The 19,278-nt window shown below is 41.5% G+C and overlaps 1 protein-coding gene across 8 annotated transcripts in view; it reads right to left on the minus strand.

Moving 5' to 3' along the window:
- LOC108710030 (teneurin-4) overlaps positions 1 to 19,278 on the minus strand; it is an 835,304-nt gene that overhangs the window by 145,262 nt on the left and 670,764 nt on the right. For 5 of the 8 annotated variants that reach the window (XM_041584600.1, XM_018250378.2, XM_041584597.1 and 2 more), the window contains 3 exons: positions 17,891 to 18,137; positions 8,004 to 8,102; positions 5,092 to 5,327 (listed from right to left, as the gene is read on the minus strand). In XM_041584600.1, the coding sequence (XP_041440534.1) occupies positions 5,092 to 5,327; positions 8,004 to 8,102; positions 17,891 to 18,137 (582 nt within the window). The remainder of the gene's footprint in view (positions 1 to 5,091; positions 5,328 to 8,003; positions 8,103 to 17,890; positions 18,138 to 19,278) is intronic. The other 3 variants (XM_041584599.1, XM_041584601.1, XM_041584598.1) reach the window with 1 other exon arrangement.

Here is a 19,278-nt window from a genome sequence, read left to right on the forward strand (position 1 = left end):
ATATCTATACTAACTATAGGGTTTAGTATCACAATAGTCGTTGATATTATGTCTGTCCAAGAAATCATCCAAGTCACTCTTGTATTTGCGCATGTATGGTTTATAACTTGTACATGGTCTAAAGATTTTAAAGGGCAATGGCATCATCCTGCAAAACTTTGCTGAGTACAGGACACAAGCAAAGTTTTATTATCTATTTATACAGACTAGGAGCAAACTTAGGGGACTGTTCCTGCTGAATTGTGCTTAGTACAGAGGAATACCTATACTGCCATAGTTTTATAGTATCTCTCTGTACAGACTATGAGCAAACTTAGGGGCTGTTCCTGCTGAATTGTGCTTAGTACAGAGGAATACCTATGCTACCATAGTTTTATGGTATCTCTCTATACAGACTATGAGCAAACTTAGGGGCTGTTCCTACTGAATTGTGCTTAGTACAGAGGAATGCCTATGCTGCCATAGTTTTATGGGATCTCTCTGTACAGACTATGAGCAAACTTAGGGGGCTGTTCCTGCTGAATTGTGCTTAGTACAGAGGAATACCTATGCTGCCATAGTTTTATGGGATCTCTCTGTACAGACTATGAGCAAACTTAGGGGCTGTTCCTACTGAATTGTGCTTAGGACAGAGGAATATCTATGCTGCCATAGTTTTATGGTGGGGGGTTAGGTAGGTGAGAAAGCCAATCCACACACTTTGGATAAAAATCACTGTCCAGCTTTATTGAAAAAATTAAAACAACAGACAGGCATCTTTAGCAGTTGTACTCCTACCCTATGACATGTTGAATCACCTGACGCGTTTCATGCCCCCTTCTGGCACTTCATCAGAGGTAACTTATAGACATCTAGATCTAGCCAGCCTTCTATTTGGCATATGGGTGGGGACAAATGGTGCATTCTTTGACATCATATGGGCTTGGCTATGCTGAAAGTGGGCAGTCATGATGTCACGGTTGCCTCCAGGAGGATCGGTGGAGAAAAAAAGCAAGCAAGAGGGTACGTTTAAATGGATTCTGGGTGAATTGGGGGCAGCCAGGGGCTGAAGTTAAGTGTGTTATGAATTTACTGGCTACTACATTGCCGATAGATTCATAAAACCGGCCAGGCAGGTTAATTACCGGCCGGCAACCATAGTGAGGAGAGTGGAGACAGGGGACCAGACTAGGGGTAGGCAGCAGAGAAGGTGTGTGTGCCTTGCCCCTCTCCTCAGCTTTTTACCCTAGGCAAGTGCCTCTTCTGCATACTCCTAGTTCTTGCCCTTCTGGTGGGTGGCGCCTGGAATGCAGAGGGACTTGGAGTCCCAGAATCCAACACTTCTGAATGGAATAAGCTGAGGGAGGGCTTCTGTGAATTCTGAGTCTTGAGGGTGCGGAAAAATGGTTCCTACAAGTCAGTGGCAGACAATCAATGTTTTCCTCTGCATCAGTGGAATCAGGTATGTCTGTGTATTACAGTGTTCATCAGGGTAAATCCCCAGCTAGGCCTAGAATTAAGAATTTACTGGCAATGCACTTTTATAAGGACAGAACTGCCCATACCCTGCCCATTTCCCCACCCTATGACATCATTATGACATCATTACGCCACTCTCACAGTTGTGTCATTTTGTGCCACAAAAAAGGTGACAACCTCATCTTTTACACAAGCCCAACTGAAAATGGTTATGTCTCACAGGGTTGTTTGATTTTACTTCTCATCAAGCAGTGCGGCAGGAAGAAGCCACTGAAAATATTCCAACAGTAAGTAAATCAAGCAATGGGGCAAGAAAAAGCTACTTAGAACATTCCAACAGGAAATAAATGAAGCAGTGGAACAGGAAGTAACTCCCTGACAACATTCAAACAGGAAGTATATCAATCAGAAGGGCAGGAAGTAAGTTCCTCAAAACATTCCAGCAGGAATTAAATCAAGCAGCAAGATGGGAAGCACTGCCAATCCTCCGTTATTCTCAATTTAAATCATGGAAAACATTACAGGAGGAAGTACTTCAAGCAGTAGGACAGGAAGTAACTCACTAAGAACATTCTATGAAGAAGTAAAACATTTAAACATTAAAACGTAAAACATTAGGACAGGAAGCAAATCAGACAGCAAAACAAGAAGCCAGTCACGAAGAACATGGTCATTCCTCAGTTATTCTCAATTTAAATCACTGGAAACATACCAAAATGAAGGTAAATCAAGCAACATGAAGCAAGCAGCATAGAACATTCCAACAGGAAGTAAATCAATTAGAAGAGCAGGAAGTAAGTCACTGAAGCTATTCCAACAGGAAGTAAGCAATTAGCAGGGCAGAAAGTCATCAAAGCCATTCCAACAGGAAGAAAGTCAATAAGCAGTGAAGGAAGTAAGTCACTGAAGCCATTCCAACAGGAAGTAAGTCAATTAACAGGGCAGGAAGTAAATTACTCAAAAGATTTCACTGAGAACACTGCCATTCCTCAGTTAATCAATTTAAATCAAGGAGAACCTTCCAGCAGAAAGTACTTCAAAAAGTAGGACGGGAAGTAACTCAATAAGAACATGCTATCAGGAAGTAATTCACTTAAAACATTAGGACAGGAAGCGAATCAAACAGCAAAATAAGAAGCCAGGCAACAAGAATATGGTCATTCCTTAGTTATTCTCAATTTAAATTGCTGTGAACATACTAAAATGAAGGTAAATCAAGCAGCAGGAAGTAAGCCACAAAGAACATTCCAACAGGAAGTAAGTCACTGAAGCCATTCCAACAGGAAGTAAGTCAATTAGCAGGACAGGAAGAAAGTCACTGAAGCCATTCCAACAGGAAGTAAGTCATTAAGCAGGGCAGGAAGTAAGTCACTAAAGCCATTCCAACAGGAAGTAAGTCAATTAACAGGGCAGGAAGTAAGTTACTCAAAAGATTCCATCAGGAAAAAAATCAAGCAGCAAGATGGGAAGCATAGCACTAAGAACACTGACATTCCTCAGTTATTCTCAATTTAAATCAAGGAGAACATTTTAGCAGGAATTACATCAAACAGTAAGACAGGAAGTAACTCACTAAGAACAGGGGTGCTTCGCCAATGAGGCGAGTTGAGACTGTCGCCTCAGGCGGCAGAGCCCCACTAGGTACCAGGGGCAGCAAAAGAAAAAAAATTAGAAGGGCAGAAAGTAAGTCACCGAAGCCATTCCAACAGGAAGTAAGTAACTGAAGCCATTCCAACAGGAAGTAAGTCAATTAGCAGGGCAGGAAGTAAGTCACTGAAGCCATTCCAACAAGAAGTAAGTCAATTAGCACGGCAGGAAATAAGTCACTGAAACCATTCCAATAGGAAAGCAGCAAGGTAGGAAACAAGGTATGACTCAGTTATTCTCAATTTAAGAGGTCTTTGTTCCTATTAAGCTCCTTGTATAGTATGGTCTAACTCTAGCGTGGTGGGACGTAGAAAGTAATTACACAGCGAAAGGTTATTCATAATTTTTAAATGAGTTAATTAGTAAGCCCGGCCAGCTCTCCCCATCTCTGTAAATTAATAATTGATTGTGCAATAAATTAAACACAATTTTTTCATCAAAATCTAATTAAATATCTCCCCCCTTGTTGATAATATCAGTTAGACTCTTTGTTAAATATTGTTTGCGCAGAGCTGAAGAGATTAATTTGAGTTTTAATAATTCATGGTTTCTTGAGAAATGAGCAATTATCGGTGGTAATGATGTTGGATAAACTTGACCAAAGTTGTTGGTTATCTCCAGCTCCGGAGCGATAGGTATCTCGGGAAATCTGGACAATCTGGTCAATGTCTGGCTCAGAACTTGTTGTATACAAACAAGATAAATCACTTAAAGGGGTTGTTCTCCTTTAAGTAAATTTTTTTTGTATCGATTTATTTTATTTTTTATTTTTTTTTGCTTTCTTTTTCTTCTAAATCTTTCCAGCTTTCAAATGGGAGTCAGTGAGCCCAGCTGCCAAAAACCTATTCTTATTCTTACTTTTTAAAACGTATCTTTCTATTCCAGCTCTCGTCTATTCAACTGGTTTTGACCCGGACAGCCAGTTTTTTAAAGGGCTGCCTAGGTCAAAACTGCCAGCCCAGTTTTCCAAATTGGGAAAAGATGCTGATAACACTTAGATGCTCTAAAAGAGATGTACTCGTACTGCTTTAAACCTTACATTTTGCCTCCAAAGTCCCATGGAGGAGGTAGTTAAAGGGAAACTGTCATCGGAAAAAAATTTTTTTTCAAATGCATCAATTAATAGAGCTGTTCCAGCAGAATCCTGCACTGAAATCCATTTCTCAAAAGAGCAATATAGATTTTTTTATATTTAATTTTGAAATCCGACATTGGGCTAGACATATTGTCAGTTTCCCAGCTGCCTTCAGTCATGTGACTTGTGCTCTGATAAACTTCAGTCACTCTTTACTGCTGCACTGCAATTTGGTGTGATATCACCCCCTCCCTCCCCCCAGGAGCCTAACAATAGAACAATGGGAAGGTAACCAGATAGCAGCCCCCTAACACAAGATAACAGCTGCCTGGTAGATCTAAGAACAACACTCAATAGTAAAATCCAGGTCCCACTGTGACACATTCAGTTTCATTGAGTAGGAGAAACAACAGCCTGTCAGAAAGCAGTTCCTAAAGTACTGACTCTTTCTGAAAGCACATGACCAGGCAAAATGAGCTGAGATGCACCTACACACCAATATTACAACTAAATAATACGCTTGCTGGTTCAGGAATGAAATTTTATATTGTAGAGTGAATTATTTGCAGTAAAAACAGTGTAATTTAGATATAAAAACTACACCATAAAGAATCCCTTTAAGTCTGATCATATTAGGGTTGCCACCTTTTGGTCCTGTTGAATCCGGGCAGGGGGCAGGGCCGTGGCACAATTGGGGCTGGCTTGTGATGCTGCAGGGGCAGGTTTTGCCATCAGGGGTGGGGCTATGGCTATTGGCCAGTCGCCCAGTCAATCATAGGCAATCCTAATTTGGAAAACAGGCAGGCAGTTTTGACCTGGGCAAAATCGGACTGTCTGGGTTAAAACCGGCAACCCTAGATCAATTTGTTAAATCACAACATTTATAATTACAAAAACCGCAGCAGCCTTACCGATGAAGTAAGCCAGGAGGATCACCAGAGTGACTGAGATGATGATAGCGCTCAGGGCGGCACATTTCCAGTTGCAGTATTTGTACGACTTCTTCAGGTTAAAGGCCGGCCGGGAGAAAGTGCTGCGAGGAAGCGGCCGTGGAGGAGGGGAGTACACAGTGCTGGATGTCAAGGGGTACCCAGGAGACGTCGTGCAGTATAGAGGGGAGGTACCTCCAGGCTTAAACAGAAAATGCCTACAAGATAGAAGGACAACCAAGTCAGCGGCCTACAGATCTGACAGTTGCTGTGCAACATGGCAGCACTATACAAGTAAAGGATAATAGATCCAGTACCTTTATTGCATAAATCTCCACCAAATGGAAGATGTCATTTTATGTTGCTTATTTTAATAAAACAGATCACATGAGTCAGACTCACTATTTAAAAGAGAACTAAAACATGAAAAAAAATGTAGAGAAAGACCAGCCCAGAGTTCCATCAGGCCTATACCAGTAACGATCCAGGCCTACAAAATGATCTAAAGCAGTTCCCCATTTTGGATCTGGTTAGGCATCTCTTGTGTGTCAGTGGCACTGCACATGCTCAGTGTGTTCTGGGCTTCTGTTGAGACGCTAAGCTTAGGGATTGTTGGAAATGATCAAAGCATTAGCAGAAAGTGAGGTTCAACTGTCAGAGGCTGTAGCTAAAGTTCTGATTATTAAGTCCGATGCAGAATACACTGGTTCCCATGTAATGTGAATTTGAATTATTTATTTTTGCCAATTATATTCTATACAATCAATATATTGAACATCGTCCCCTAAAATCAGGTAAACAACAGCTGAACAGCCCAAAACACGTACTGGGAATCAGCATAAAAGAAGATGGGGAGCTTCTGGGTTAGGGGCACAGAGCTTCCCTGCTAAAGGGCTGCAGTGGCCTTGGGCTGGTAAAGAAACCCAAAAGATACAGTGCATTTAGTTTCTTTTGTTGAGCTTTAGTTCTCCTTTAAAGGGGTGGTTCACCTTTAAGTGAACTTTTAGTATGTTATAGAATGGTTAATTCTGAGCATCTTTTCAATTGGTCTTTATTATTTATTTTTTCAATTATTTGTCTACTACTTCTTTTGACTCTTTCCAGTTTTCCAATTGGGGTCACTGACCCCATCTTAAAACAAATGGCTACAGTAAGGCTACGAATTTATAGTTATTGCTATTATTGTTTATTAGTCATCTTTCGTTTAAGGCCCTCTCCTATTCACATTCCAGACTCTCATTCAAATCAGTGCATGGTTGCTCAGGTAATTTGGACCCTAGCAACCAGATTACTGAAATTACAAACTAGAGAGCTGCTGAAAAAAAGCTAAATAACTCAAAAACTACAAATAATAAAAAATGAACATTGTCACCATCACCCTTCCAGAAGGCACAGTCATAGAAGAGTAACCCTCAATAACTGGCAAAATAGGGCATTTAGGGTGACCCCGGGCAAAAACATTAAAGGGCACACACTCCTGCACCGTTTAATGTCCTTTAAAGGTGTTATTCACCTTTGAGTTAACTTTTAGTTTGATGTAGAGAGGGATATTCTGAGACAATTTGCAGGACAGAAACCAGTGCAATTAGCATCAGAATTGAATAATCAGCAAACCTGTAGCATCAGCTTATATTACAGCCAGGGAAGCTCATTTTCTGCTGGATAATTAGTGACGAGCCCTAAGCTTAGCTTCTCAACAGCCAATCAGAGCCCACTGAGCATGTGAGTGTCACAGACACTTTCCAAGATGGTGACCCCCTGTGACAAGTTTGAAGTCCTGGATCATTGCTGCTATTGACAAGCTCAAACTTTAGCCTCGTGCAATAAGTTCAGTATATAAAATGTGGCATTTTTAGCCATATTCATTTTAGGGGTTAGTTCACCTTTAATGGGGTCGCATACCTCCCAACATTTTTAAAAGAGAAAGAGGGACAAAAAGTTTTGCTGCAAAATATTTTGACCATGTCCATTTTATGGCCACACTCCCTAATTACCACATCTATTTTATAAAATTTGGCAGGTTATAGAAAGTCTGAACACTGGGATTTTAGGGTCAGGTTTTGTACTTTATTACAGTTTTGGTAATGAAAGTGAAATTGCCATTTTAAGATGCAAGTCACAGTTTCCGCAAGAGACTGGGTGGGTTTGGGTCGACCTCGCACTGCTCCTTGCTCGCCGACTTCTCGCGTCTGCCCTCCCCGCCCCTTTTGTGACATCATTGGTGGGGACGGTCGACGCGGGTCTATAAAAGGACCCCAGGAAGCGCGGGTGCGGGCGGGTGCTGGGCAGGAGCAGGGCGGGTTATGGTTGGGTGTGGGTCAGGAAAACCGTGACCCGCACATCGCTACTGCTTATCTTAAATAGTTACAATTGTTTCTTTGCTTATCTTAAATAGTTACAAATGTATCGAAGTGCACCTGCCACATATTCTAGGCTCTCTGCCAAAAGCCAATTACGTTTTAGAAACTCTGTATCTTTTTCTGGCTGTTCAGTGTAGGAGATCAAAGAGAACGTCGGGACATATCGGTAATAATCTGGGACTGTGGGTTGAGCTGTCAAAATCGGAACTGTCCCGCGAAAAACAAGACCATTCGGAGGTATGGGGGGGTATCATTTATTCAAGAAGGGTGGGTACCAAAGTGGCAGTTACAGGGGTCTTTTAAGACTGAGAAGCAGTGGGCAGTCTAAGGGAAACAATATGGCAGCTCCCAGCTATACATATCAATCCAATTATAGCCAGAAGGCATGCTCTGGGCACTAATATGTTTGTGGGTTTCACCCGGCCAGCGTCATTGCTGGGAAGGAACAAAACACAGCATGTCAGGATCAGATAAAAGGAGAGGAAGGGTGAAATCATGCAAAATGGGGCACAATCAATAGGATGTGTCACATACCCATCATTGTAAGCAGCGTCATGTCGGGAGGTGGGGAGAATGTCCATCTCAATGAGGTTGTCCTGCAAACTCTCTAGGAATGCTTGCTTTGCAATGTTTCTACACACACATGGAGACATGAATGAAGCCAGTGAGTCATGCATCAATGGAGTGACATTATCCCAAACCTTCTGCTCTGAGTGCAAGGAAAGCCAGACCGGCGCCCCCCGGTGGTGGCTGAACTACAACTCTCACAATCCAACTCCGGCTGGCAGTTTAGTTCAGCAACCGCCAGGGAGGACTAGCAGGCTGGACAACCCTTGTCTGAGTGCCCTTCTGCATGAGATCTAAAATGACATGTGCACTAGCCATGAAGGTGAAAATACTAGCCACATGCCTAAGGAGAAGATAACCACTTAGATACCAAACAGGGGCCGAATGCATTGGACGCCAATGCAGGGCTGACCTCTTTGGTATTTAAAGAAAGGGAAAAATATATCTTTCATAAGTAGCATTTACTTTCCATTTATTTTTAAAGGGGAAGATAACCTTCAAGTTAACTGTTAGGAAGCGTATTTAAAGGGGTTGTTCACCTTTAAATTAACTGTTAGTATGATGTAGAGAGGGAAATTCTGAGACAATTTGCAATTTTTTTATTATTTGTGGTTTTTGAGTTGTTTAGCTTTTTATTCAGCAGCTCTCCAGTTGGCAATTCCAGCAATCTGGTTTCTATGGTCCAAATTCCCCTAGCAACCATGCATTGATTTGAATAAGAGACTGGAATATGAATAGGAGAGGCCTGAATAGAAAGATGAGTAATAAGAAAGTAGCAATAACAATACATTTGTAGCCTTACAGAGCATTTGTTTATAGATGGGGTCAGCGACCCCCATTTGAAAGCTGGAAAGGCAAATAATTCAAAAACTATAGAATATAGAATAAGAATAACTATTGAATATTATATATTTATATTTATATATATATATATATATATATATATATATATATTTCTTCAAGTGCCACTAAAACAAAAGGACATGCTTCAGACACTATGGGCTTCAAATGGGTGGTTCATCTTTAAGTTAATATTTAGTATAGAATGGCTAAATCGTAGCAAATTTTCAATTGGCCTTCATTGTTTCTTTTTCATAATTTTTAAATGATTTGTCTTCTTCTGACTTTTTCCAGCTTTCAAATGTGGGGGAGGGGGCACTGTCCCCATCCAAAAAAAAACCAAAACTCATTTAGGGGGTTATTTATTAAACTCCGAATGCCAAAAAAACAAAAAAATTGTGTTTTTTTGTTTGTTTTTTTACTATAAAATCCGAATTTTTAGCAAAAAAAAAAACAACAATTTTTTTTTGGGATTTATTATGCCCCAAGGATGGAAAAAGTCAGAATCCGAAAATCTGGTATCTTAGAACTGCCGAGGTTGCAAATAAATCAATGGGAGAAGTCTCAAAGTTATCCTGATCTGAAGATTTTGTGGTTTTTGGGCAAAAATCTGCAAAAAAATCAGGAAAATTAGAAAAATTTGTATGATTTCTTCAAGCTTTTTTCTGCATAGGAAATTTTCAGGAAAATGTATTGATAAATAAGGGGAAAGTAACTTCTGCGGATTTGGTCGGAGTAGTTGTCAGAAAATAATGATATAAATTCGAACCTTGATAAATGGGCCTCTTATTGTTATTACTTTTTAATTACTCATCTTTCTATTCAGGTCTCTTATATTCATATTCCAGTCTCTTATTCAGATCAACGCATGGTTGCTAGGGTGATTTGGACCTCAGCAACCATATTGCTGAAGCTGCAAACTGGGGGAGCTGCTGAATGAAAAACTAAATAACTCAAAAACCACAAATAATAAAAAATGAAAACCAATTGCAAATTGTCTCAGAATATCCCTCTCTATGTCATACTGAAAGTTCATTTAAATGTGAACGGTCCCTTTAATTAGGTCTAATTTCAAGTACTATGGCAGCTGATTTCTTCCTTAAAATACCATTTCCAATACCACCTTTGAAAACTCATCCTGGGACCTAATAATAAATGATAAAACCTGTGTGCCTTCTGACTTGAAATGCCCTTCCCAGCATAGATCTTAAAGGGCAGAGAGTGTAAACTGCCATTGAGGTTAATTTAAAGGTAAAGTTCCCCTTTAAGGACACACAAGCAGCTTATTATATGGATAGATTCTCACTTCCCTAATAAAAAAAAGAAAATGATGAGGAGCTTAAAATAGAGAAGGAATGTCCTGAACATAGAATAAGCCACACCCTTAGGGTAAGGCCACACTAAGCGATAGCGCGGCGATTTGACTCGCCGCGACTATTCGCCGCGACTTTTAATCCTCAATCGCTGGCGAAACTTTGGCGCTGGCGTCTATGGGAAATCGCGCAAAATCGCCAGCGTAAAAACACACGCGGCGATCTTTTTTCTATTGTCGCTCGAAATCGCCTAGCGAGGCGATTTCGAGCGACAATAGAAAAAAGATCGCCGCGTGTGTTTTTACGCAGCGATTCCCCATAGACGCCAGCGCCAAAGTTTCGCCAGCGATTGAGGATTAAAAGTCGCGGCGAATAGTCGCGGCGAGTCAAATCGCCGCGCTATCGCTTAGTGTGGCCTTACCCTTATGCAGCAGATTATTGTTGGTTACTATAAATTAAAATGCTACTTATAAATAGGATATACTTGCCCTTGAAGCACAAACGTTGGTTCATGTTAGACCAGAAAGGACAAGGAGCACAGTGTATAACAGAAATATACATTTTCTCATTAGTCTCATTAGTCTCATTAGCATCACAGAATTCCATATCACATTTATTAATTTGCTGACCCAACGGAGGCGGCACATGAGCGGTATTTGAAGAATGTTTGATGCATCAGAAGGGCAGTGCGGTTCAGGGTTTGCAATTACTCCGCTCTCCAACTGTGTTTTGTGGGTCACTGATCTTTCACTCAGATTAGGCAGCCGGGGGGAAAAAATCCATCTCCCGTCACAATTACCTGAAATTGCAGTCATTTTAACTGAGGGTCAGCAAGCCATTGTGTTTGTGTGTGTGTGTGTGTAAATATATGTGTGTGTGTGTGCAGAGCCATTTTTATAGGAGATGGGGCGAAGGCTAAACAGACTTTTCAGACGCCATATTATCAATAAATACTAAGACCAGACAAAGTGTGGCCCCTGACTGGAGTAACAGCTTTAACCCCATGATGGCATTAAGTGTCACTTATTAAAGCAATTATTATACCAATTGCCCCATTATAACTGCTATACCTTCCCAGAGGCAATTGTCCCACTGTTACTATAGGCACCATCTCTCCCTACTATACCTGCTATCCCACAGTCACACTCCCTTCCCAGAGACTATTATCCACTGTTACTATAGGCACCATCTCTCCCTACTATACCTGCTATCCCACAGTCACACTCCCTTCCCAGAGACTATTATCCACTGTTACTATAGGCACCATCTCTCCCTACTATACCTGCTATCCCACAGTCACACTCCCTTCCCAGAGACTATTATCCACTGTTACTATAGGCACCATCTCTCCCTACTATACCTGCTATCCCACAGTCACACTCCCTTCCCAGAGACTATTATCCACTGTTACTATAGGCACCATCTCTCCCTACTATACCTGCTATCCCACAGTCACACTCCCTTCCCAGAGACTATTATCCACTGTTACTATAGACACCATCTCTCCCTACTATACCTGCTATCCCACAGTCACACTCCCTTCCCAGAGACTATTATCCACTGTTACTATAGGCACCATCTCTCCCTACTATACCTGCTATCCCACAGTCACACTCCCTTCCCAGAGACTATTATCCACGGTTACTATAGGCACCATCTCTCCCTACTATACCTGCTATCCCACAGTCACACTCCCTTCCAGAGACTATTATCCACTGTTACTATAGGCACCATCTCTCCCTACTATACCTGCTATCCCACAGTCACACTCCCTTCCCAGAGACTATTATCCACTGTTACTATAGGCACCATCTCTCCCTACTATACCTACTATCCCACAGTCACACTCCCTTCCCAGAGACTATTATCCACTGTTGCTATAGACACCATCTCTCCCTACTATACCTGCTATCCCACAGTCACACTCCCTTCCCAGAGACTATTATCCACTGTTACTATAGGCACCATCTCTCCCTACTATACCTGCTATCCCACAGTCACACTCCCTTCCCAGAGACTATTATCCACGGTTACTATAGGCACCATCTCTCCCTACTATACCTGCTATCCCACAGTCACACTCCCTTCCCAGAGACTATTATCCACTGTTACTATAGGCACCATCTCTCCCTACTATACCTGCTATCCCACAGTCACACTCCCTTCCCAGAGACTATTATCCACTGTTACTATAGGCACCATCTCTCCCTACTATACCTACTATCCACAGTCACACTCCCTTCCCAGAGACTATTATCCACTGTTGCTATAGACACCATCTCTCCCTACTATACCTGCTATACCACAGTCACACTCCCTTCCCAGAGACTATTATCCACTGTTACTATAGGCACCATCTCTCCCTACTATACCTGCTATCCCACAGTCACACTCCCTTCCCAGAGACTATTATCCACTGTTACTATAGACACCATCTCTCCCTACTATACCTGCTATCCCACAGTCACACTCCCTTCCCAGAGACTATTATCCCACTGTTACTATAGGCACCATCTCTCCCTACTATACCTGCTATCCCACAGTCACACTCCCTTCCCAGAGACTATTATCCACTGTTACTATAGACACCATCTCTCCCTACTATACCTGCTATCCCACAGTCACACTCCCACTTTACTATTATACTTGATTCTTGTTGGTTGACGCAACCCCCCAAGCAGCATACATACATTTCTGTAAACCTGCCAGCAATTCCAAATGCAGTTCTACTCTAGAAATAACAAATAATCTTTCCTGCCAGGGAATATTTATTTAAATATATTGACTCTCCCACAAGAATACCCACATTATAATTATCTTGCATTTGTTGTTTTTGCAATTATTGCATCTGCAATATTTATGGAAATGTATCAGCCAAGCTTTAGTCCTTGCTCTAAAAAAAATAAATTTAAAGCAAATCCTTACGGACCCTGTTTATAAACTATTAAATTTGAACTGATTTTTCAAAGCTATTTTGACATTGATGGATAATGAAATATTTGTCGATATTGGCACAATAACTAGTAGTGAAATTTTACTGAAATCGCATAACAAATCATTAACTTTTTATAAATGCTTTGATTTTATATTAGATTTTTCATAATTTATAAAATATTTCATGCACATCCTAACTATGATTATCTCATATATTATTTTCTCAGGTCAACTTAGTGTTAGGGGCCGTAAACATGTGTAAGCCTTGGAACCAGATATACCCTATGCATATTGGGTGTCAAACTGTTCAGAAGACCTCTGGCATTCAAATTTTTGATATTTTACCTTTTTACCTATGGATCGTTGGGCGATAAGATGCTGTAAATATCTAGGCGATTTACAGAAATGTTATAAACAAAATAGATTTTAGTTAAAAATCTTAACATAAATATATTTTGGTACTGGTATGCTGTGGAGACAGGAGACTTTACAAATTAGCTCTTTTTTGTCCATATAATAAATTATATTTCTGATATATTTCCCTGTGTTAAAAAGATAGGTTTCCAGAATCCTGTATCTAAATATTGAAGTGGAATTACATTAAAAAAAATCAGGGAGATTATGTAAGGTTATTTTAGTCTTGAAAATTCAATATTTTTTCCCCCAGGAAATGTCCTTAAAGTTACAGAAAAAAAAATGGCTGTCATTTGAAATGATGTGTTAAAGTACGGCACTGAAAGGATTACGTGTTGGCCATACCCAAGAAAAGTAATGATCTTCAGACATGACCTGTGATCATTCATTTAGTATATATATAGTCGGTGTAATTGCCTAATTAGAGAAAATTAGGGTAGTGACTTTTTTTGATAAATGTGTTATATTAAATGTCAGATATAGTTACTAGCCACTGAGCACTTCTGAATGAAATCTTTAATGCTATTTACTTGTTAATTACACATAATGAAGCGGAGGAGGGAATTCATGATAAGGGAATTTAGAAGAGCTCTCTGCTATTTTCAGGGAAGTGAAGAAGAAAATCGAAACATTTGGGAATCCTGATTAGTTAAATATCTTGAAAAAAGTGCAATAAAAACCATAGGATTTTTGCAATAAGAATTGAGTGAAGTGGACTGGCCCGGCCAGGGTCCACCAGACGCACAACAATTTGATGTAGATGGTGCCAAATGTCATAAAGACCTATGGTGGAGAAAGGGCTGATGGCAATTGTCTTTGACTGGAGTCCACTAAGGCTGGGGCCCACCAGAAGACCATCTGGAGGTCTCTTAGTCTCATCTGACTGTAAATAGTTGAAAAATAAAGTAGTTGAATAAATGTTTGCAGAAGAATATAATTTGGTGGACAAAAGATGAACGCGTTTTGTGCCTGTGAACACAAGTTCAATGGCTTTTTCAAGGGGAACTAAGCGATGTAAAAGTGGGCCCAGGGTATCCGCTTTCAGGTGGCCTCGGGGACCCATTCCAACACTGTTTTACTCTTCTACATGTAGTAGACCTACAGTATTTACCATTTAGCACTTACTCATTTATATGGATTTATGGAATTGGGATTTATGGAATTGGTTTCTTTTCATGGTTCTATTGATCAAGACAAAGACTTTTTCATTTCCATGAACATTTCATGCTGCTAAGCCTAAGGGCATACTTGTTTATACTTCTGTTTCTTCATTGGATGTTAGGTGGGACAATTCTGTGAGACTTCTGCAACCAATTATCCATGCTACATAACTAGTGCTACCCTATATCCTTTAATTCATACATCAGGATATCCTGACTGATATTTGCTGCTCTTTCAAACAGTCTATGACCCAAAAATGGTGACCTCTCTCCTTCACTCTTGGCATATGGAATTTATATGCCCCAAGGCAATGACTTGCCTGATATTTCCTTCGGGTCCTTGCAAACATCAAATGGTCTGTATTAGATAACCAGTCACTAATGTATGAATTCTCAAACAATATAACATTTCAGCTGGAAACCCAACTGTCAAAGTGATTATTCTGATTTGCCGAATAGACGCACAGTATACTGGTCTACTAGGAGGTCTTCTGACTTATCAGTGTACTGGAATAGCCCTTTCTGTATAAATTATGTGTAAACAAAATAATAATCTGTGTGATGTAATTCCTGTAGTGCTAGAGGGGGTAATAAACTGGGAAGGGAGTGTGACTGTGGGATAGCAGGTATAGTAGGGAGAGATTGTGTCTATAGTAACAGTGGGATAATAGTCTCTGGGAAGGGAGTGTGACTGTGGGATAGCAGGTATAGTAGGGAGAGATGGTGCCTATAGTAACAGTGGATAATAGTCTCTGGGAAGGGAGTGTGACTGTGGGATAGCAGGTATAGTAGGGAGAGATGGTGCCTATAGTAACAGTGGATAATAGTCTCTGGGAAGGGAGTGTGACTGTGGGATAGCAGGTATAGTAGGGAGAGATGGTGCCTATAGTAACAGTGGGATAATAGTCTCTGGGAAGGGAGTGTGACTGTGGGATAGCAGGTATAGTAGGGAGAGATGGTGTCTATAGTAACAGTGGGATAATAGTCTCTGGGAAGGGAGTGTAACTGTGGGATAGCAGGTATAGTAGGGAGAGATGGTGCCTATAGTAACAGTGGATAATAGTCTCTGGGAAGGGAGTGTGACTGTGGGATAGCAGGTATAGTAGGGAGAGATGGTGCCTATAGTAACAGTGGGATAATAGTCTCTGGGAAGGGAGTGTAACTGTGGGATAGCAGGTATAGTAGGGAGAGATGGTGCCTATAGTAACAGTGGATAATAGTCTCTGGGAAGGGAGTGTGACTGTGGGATAGCAGGTATAGTAGGGAGAGATGGTGCCTATAGTAACAGTGGATAATAGTCTCTGGTAGGGAGTGTGGCTGTCGGATAGCAGGTATAGTAGGGAGAGATGGAGCCTATAGTAACAGTGGGATAATAGTCTCTGGGACGGGAGTGTGACTGTGGGATAGCAGGTATAGTAGGGCGAGATGGTGTCTATAGTAACAGTGGATAATAGTCTCTGGGAAGGGAGTGTGACTGTGGGATAGCAGGTATAGTAGGGAGAGATGGTGCCTATAGTAACAGTGGGATAATAGTCTCTGGGAAGGGAGTGTAACTGTGGGATAGCAGGTATAGTAGGGAGAGATGGTGCCTATAGTAACAGTGGATAATAGTCTCTGGGAAGGGAGTGTGACTGTGGGATAGCAGGTATAGTAGGGAGAGATGGTGCCTATAGTAACAGTGGATAATAGTCTCTGGTAGGGAGTGTGGCTGTCGGATAGCAGGTATAGTAGGGAGAGATGGAGCCTATAGTAACAGTGGGATAATAGTCTCTGGGACGGGAGTGTGACTGTGGGATAGCAAGTATAGTAGGGCGAGATGGTGCCTATAGTAACAGTGGATAATAGTCTCTGGGAAGGGAGTGTGACTGTGGGATAGCAGGTATAGTAGGGAGAGATGGTGCCTATAGTAACAGTGGATAATAGTCTCTGGGAAGGGAGTGTGACTGTGGGATAGCAGGTATAGTAGGGAGAGATGGTGCCTATAGTAACAGTGGATAATAGTCTCTGGTAGGGAGTGTGGCTGTCGGATAGCAGGTATAGTAGGGAGAGATGGAGCCTATAGTAACAGTGGGATAATAGTCTCTGGGACGGGAGTGTGACTGTGGGATAGCAGGTATAGTAGGGCGAGATGGTGTCTATAGTAACAGTGGATAATAGTCTCTGGGAAGGGAGTGTGACTGTGGGATAGCAGGTATAGTAGGGAGAGATGGTGCCTATAGTAACAGTGGGATAATAGTCTCTGGGAAGGGAGTGTAACTGTGGGATAGCAGGTATAGTAGGGAGAGATGGTGCCTATAGTAACAGTGGATAATAGTCTCTGGGAAGGGAGTGTGACTGTGGGATAGCAGGTATAGTAGGGAGAGATGGTGCCTATAGTAACAGTGGATAATAGTCTCTGGTAGGGAGTGTGGCTGTCGGATAGCAGGTATAGTAGGGAGAGATGGAGCCTATAGTAACAGTGGGATAATAGTCTCTGGGACGGGAGTGTGACTGTGGGATAGCAGGTATAGTAGGGCGAGATGGTGCCTATAGTAACAGTGGATAATAGTCTCTGGGAAGGGAGTGTGACTGTGGGATAGCAGGTATAGTAGGGAGAGATGGTGCCTATAGTAACAGTGGATAATAGTCTCTGGGAAGGGAGTGTGACTGTGGGATAGCAGGTATAGTAGGGAGAGATGGTGCCTATAGTAACAGTGGATAATAGTCTCTGGGAAGGGAGTGTGACTGTGGGATAGCAGGTATAGTAGGGAGAGATGGTTTCTATAGACTTCAGTAAATACTTTATATATGTCTAGTTCAATGTATTCCCCATTAATTGTTGAATTAAATGACAATGTATGCCTTGGGGGTAACAGAAGTTAAAGTCCTCAGGGTACATAGGTTGTTCTACTTTAAATACATAATTGGGACAGTGTAAAGCTTGTTCCCCCACTCCCCATCTCTGGCCGTCAACATGAAAACGAGACTTAACGTATAAATCCATGTTTGGGAAAGCAATTTGAAACCAGACCACTTGGTACTTGAACTCAAACCCCCTTCTGACACTTGTGTTCAGGAGATAAAACAAAAGTGCTGAGTAACATTTCAACATCCTTTTAAGCAGCAATTAGAGGGTCTTTCATTGTTACCACTTGTCAACACTTAAAACTCAAAACACCGCCATGTATTTTTCAGCAAAGGGATTAAAGGATACCTGGTCTCCAGGGGAATGTTGCTGTTCAGCAGCCAGTTGTCTTGAGCATGAATGGACTCCTGGCCGCTGCCCGGGGGCTCACCCGATAGAGAGTGGTCCGTGGGGGCGGGGCTAGGGTTGCTGCGTGGGGTGTAATTGCCCCGGTTCAAAGAATTGATGGATGCCGCATGGTAGGGGATTTGCGGGTGACTTAAGGGAGGTGGGGGCGTTCTTAGTCTCAAATGATTCTGCAGAACTAGCGCCTGATCTGGAAGAGACAAAAATACACAAGTCTTAGCGGAATGGATTTGGTAGGTTTCAACAGAATACATGTTATGGATCTTTAGTATAGTATTTTTATTAAATACTGTTTCATAAACAGAATAGATTTTTTTTCACAGATTAAGTATGTCAAGATGAAACACAGGAGAAGAATATACATTGCAACTAGTGATTGTCGAATTTATTCGCCAGGTGCGAATTTCCGCATTTTGCCACCGAAAATTTTGGCAAAAATTCGTCTGTGAATATATTGACGCCGGAGACATTTCCGACAATTCTAGTCGCCCATTGAAGTCAGAATTGTTGCAGTTTCGCTAATTTTCCGGGAATTTTGAGAATTATTCGGCAAAGCGAAATGGGAGAAGTTCACCCATCACTAATTGCAACATGACATATCGAGGATTTGAACAAATAAGTACATATACTTAAAGGGATACTGTCATGGGAAAATGTGTTTTTTTTTCAAAAACACATCGGTTAATAGTGCTGCTCCAGCAGAATTCTGCACTGAAATCACTGAAATTTCTCAAAAGATCAAACAGATTTTTTTTCTATATTTAATTTTGAAATCTGACATGGGGCTAGACATATTGTCAGTTTCCCGGGTGCCCCCAGTCATGTGACTTGTGCTCTGATAAACTTCAGTCACTCTTTACTGCAAGTTGGAGTGATATCATCCCCACCCCTCCCCCCCAGCCAGGGTCGATCCGTGGGCTGCTGCCGCCTGATGCAGCAACCCTGATGCACGCTTAAAAGTTTAGCATTTAGGGTTGCATCGCTAGCGCAATGAGCGCTACATCGTTTTCTGCACTAGCAGAGCCGAATTTCCAGTTAAAAAAACAGAAATTCAGCTCTTAAAGTAACAGGGCGCTAACTGCCGCCTTAGGCAAGGTTTTCACCTTGCCTCATGGCAGGAGATGCCCTGACCCCAGCAGCCAATCAGCAGAAAAATGGGAAGGTAACCAGATAGCAGCTCCCTAACACAAGATAACAGGAAGATCTAAGAACAGCACTCAATAGTAAAATCTAGGTCCCACTGAGACACATTCAGTTACATTGAGTAGGAGAAACAACAGCCTGTCAGACTGCAGTTCCATCCTAAAGTGCTGGCTCTTTCTGAAAGCACA

The sequence above is a fragment of the Xenopus laevis genome, chromosome 2S (assembly GCF_017654675.1).
Source record: "Xenopus laevis strain J_2021 chromosome 2S, Xenopus_laevis_v10.1, whole genome shotgun sequence".
NCBI classification, from domain to species: domain Eukaryota; kingdom Metazoa; phylum Chordata; class Amphibia; order Anura; family Pipidae; genus Xenopus; species Xenopus laevis.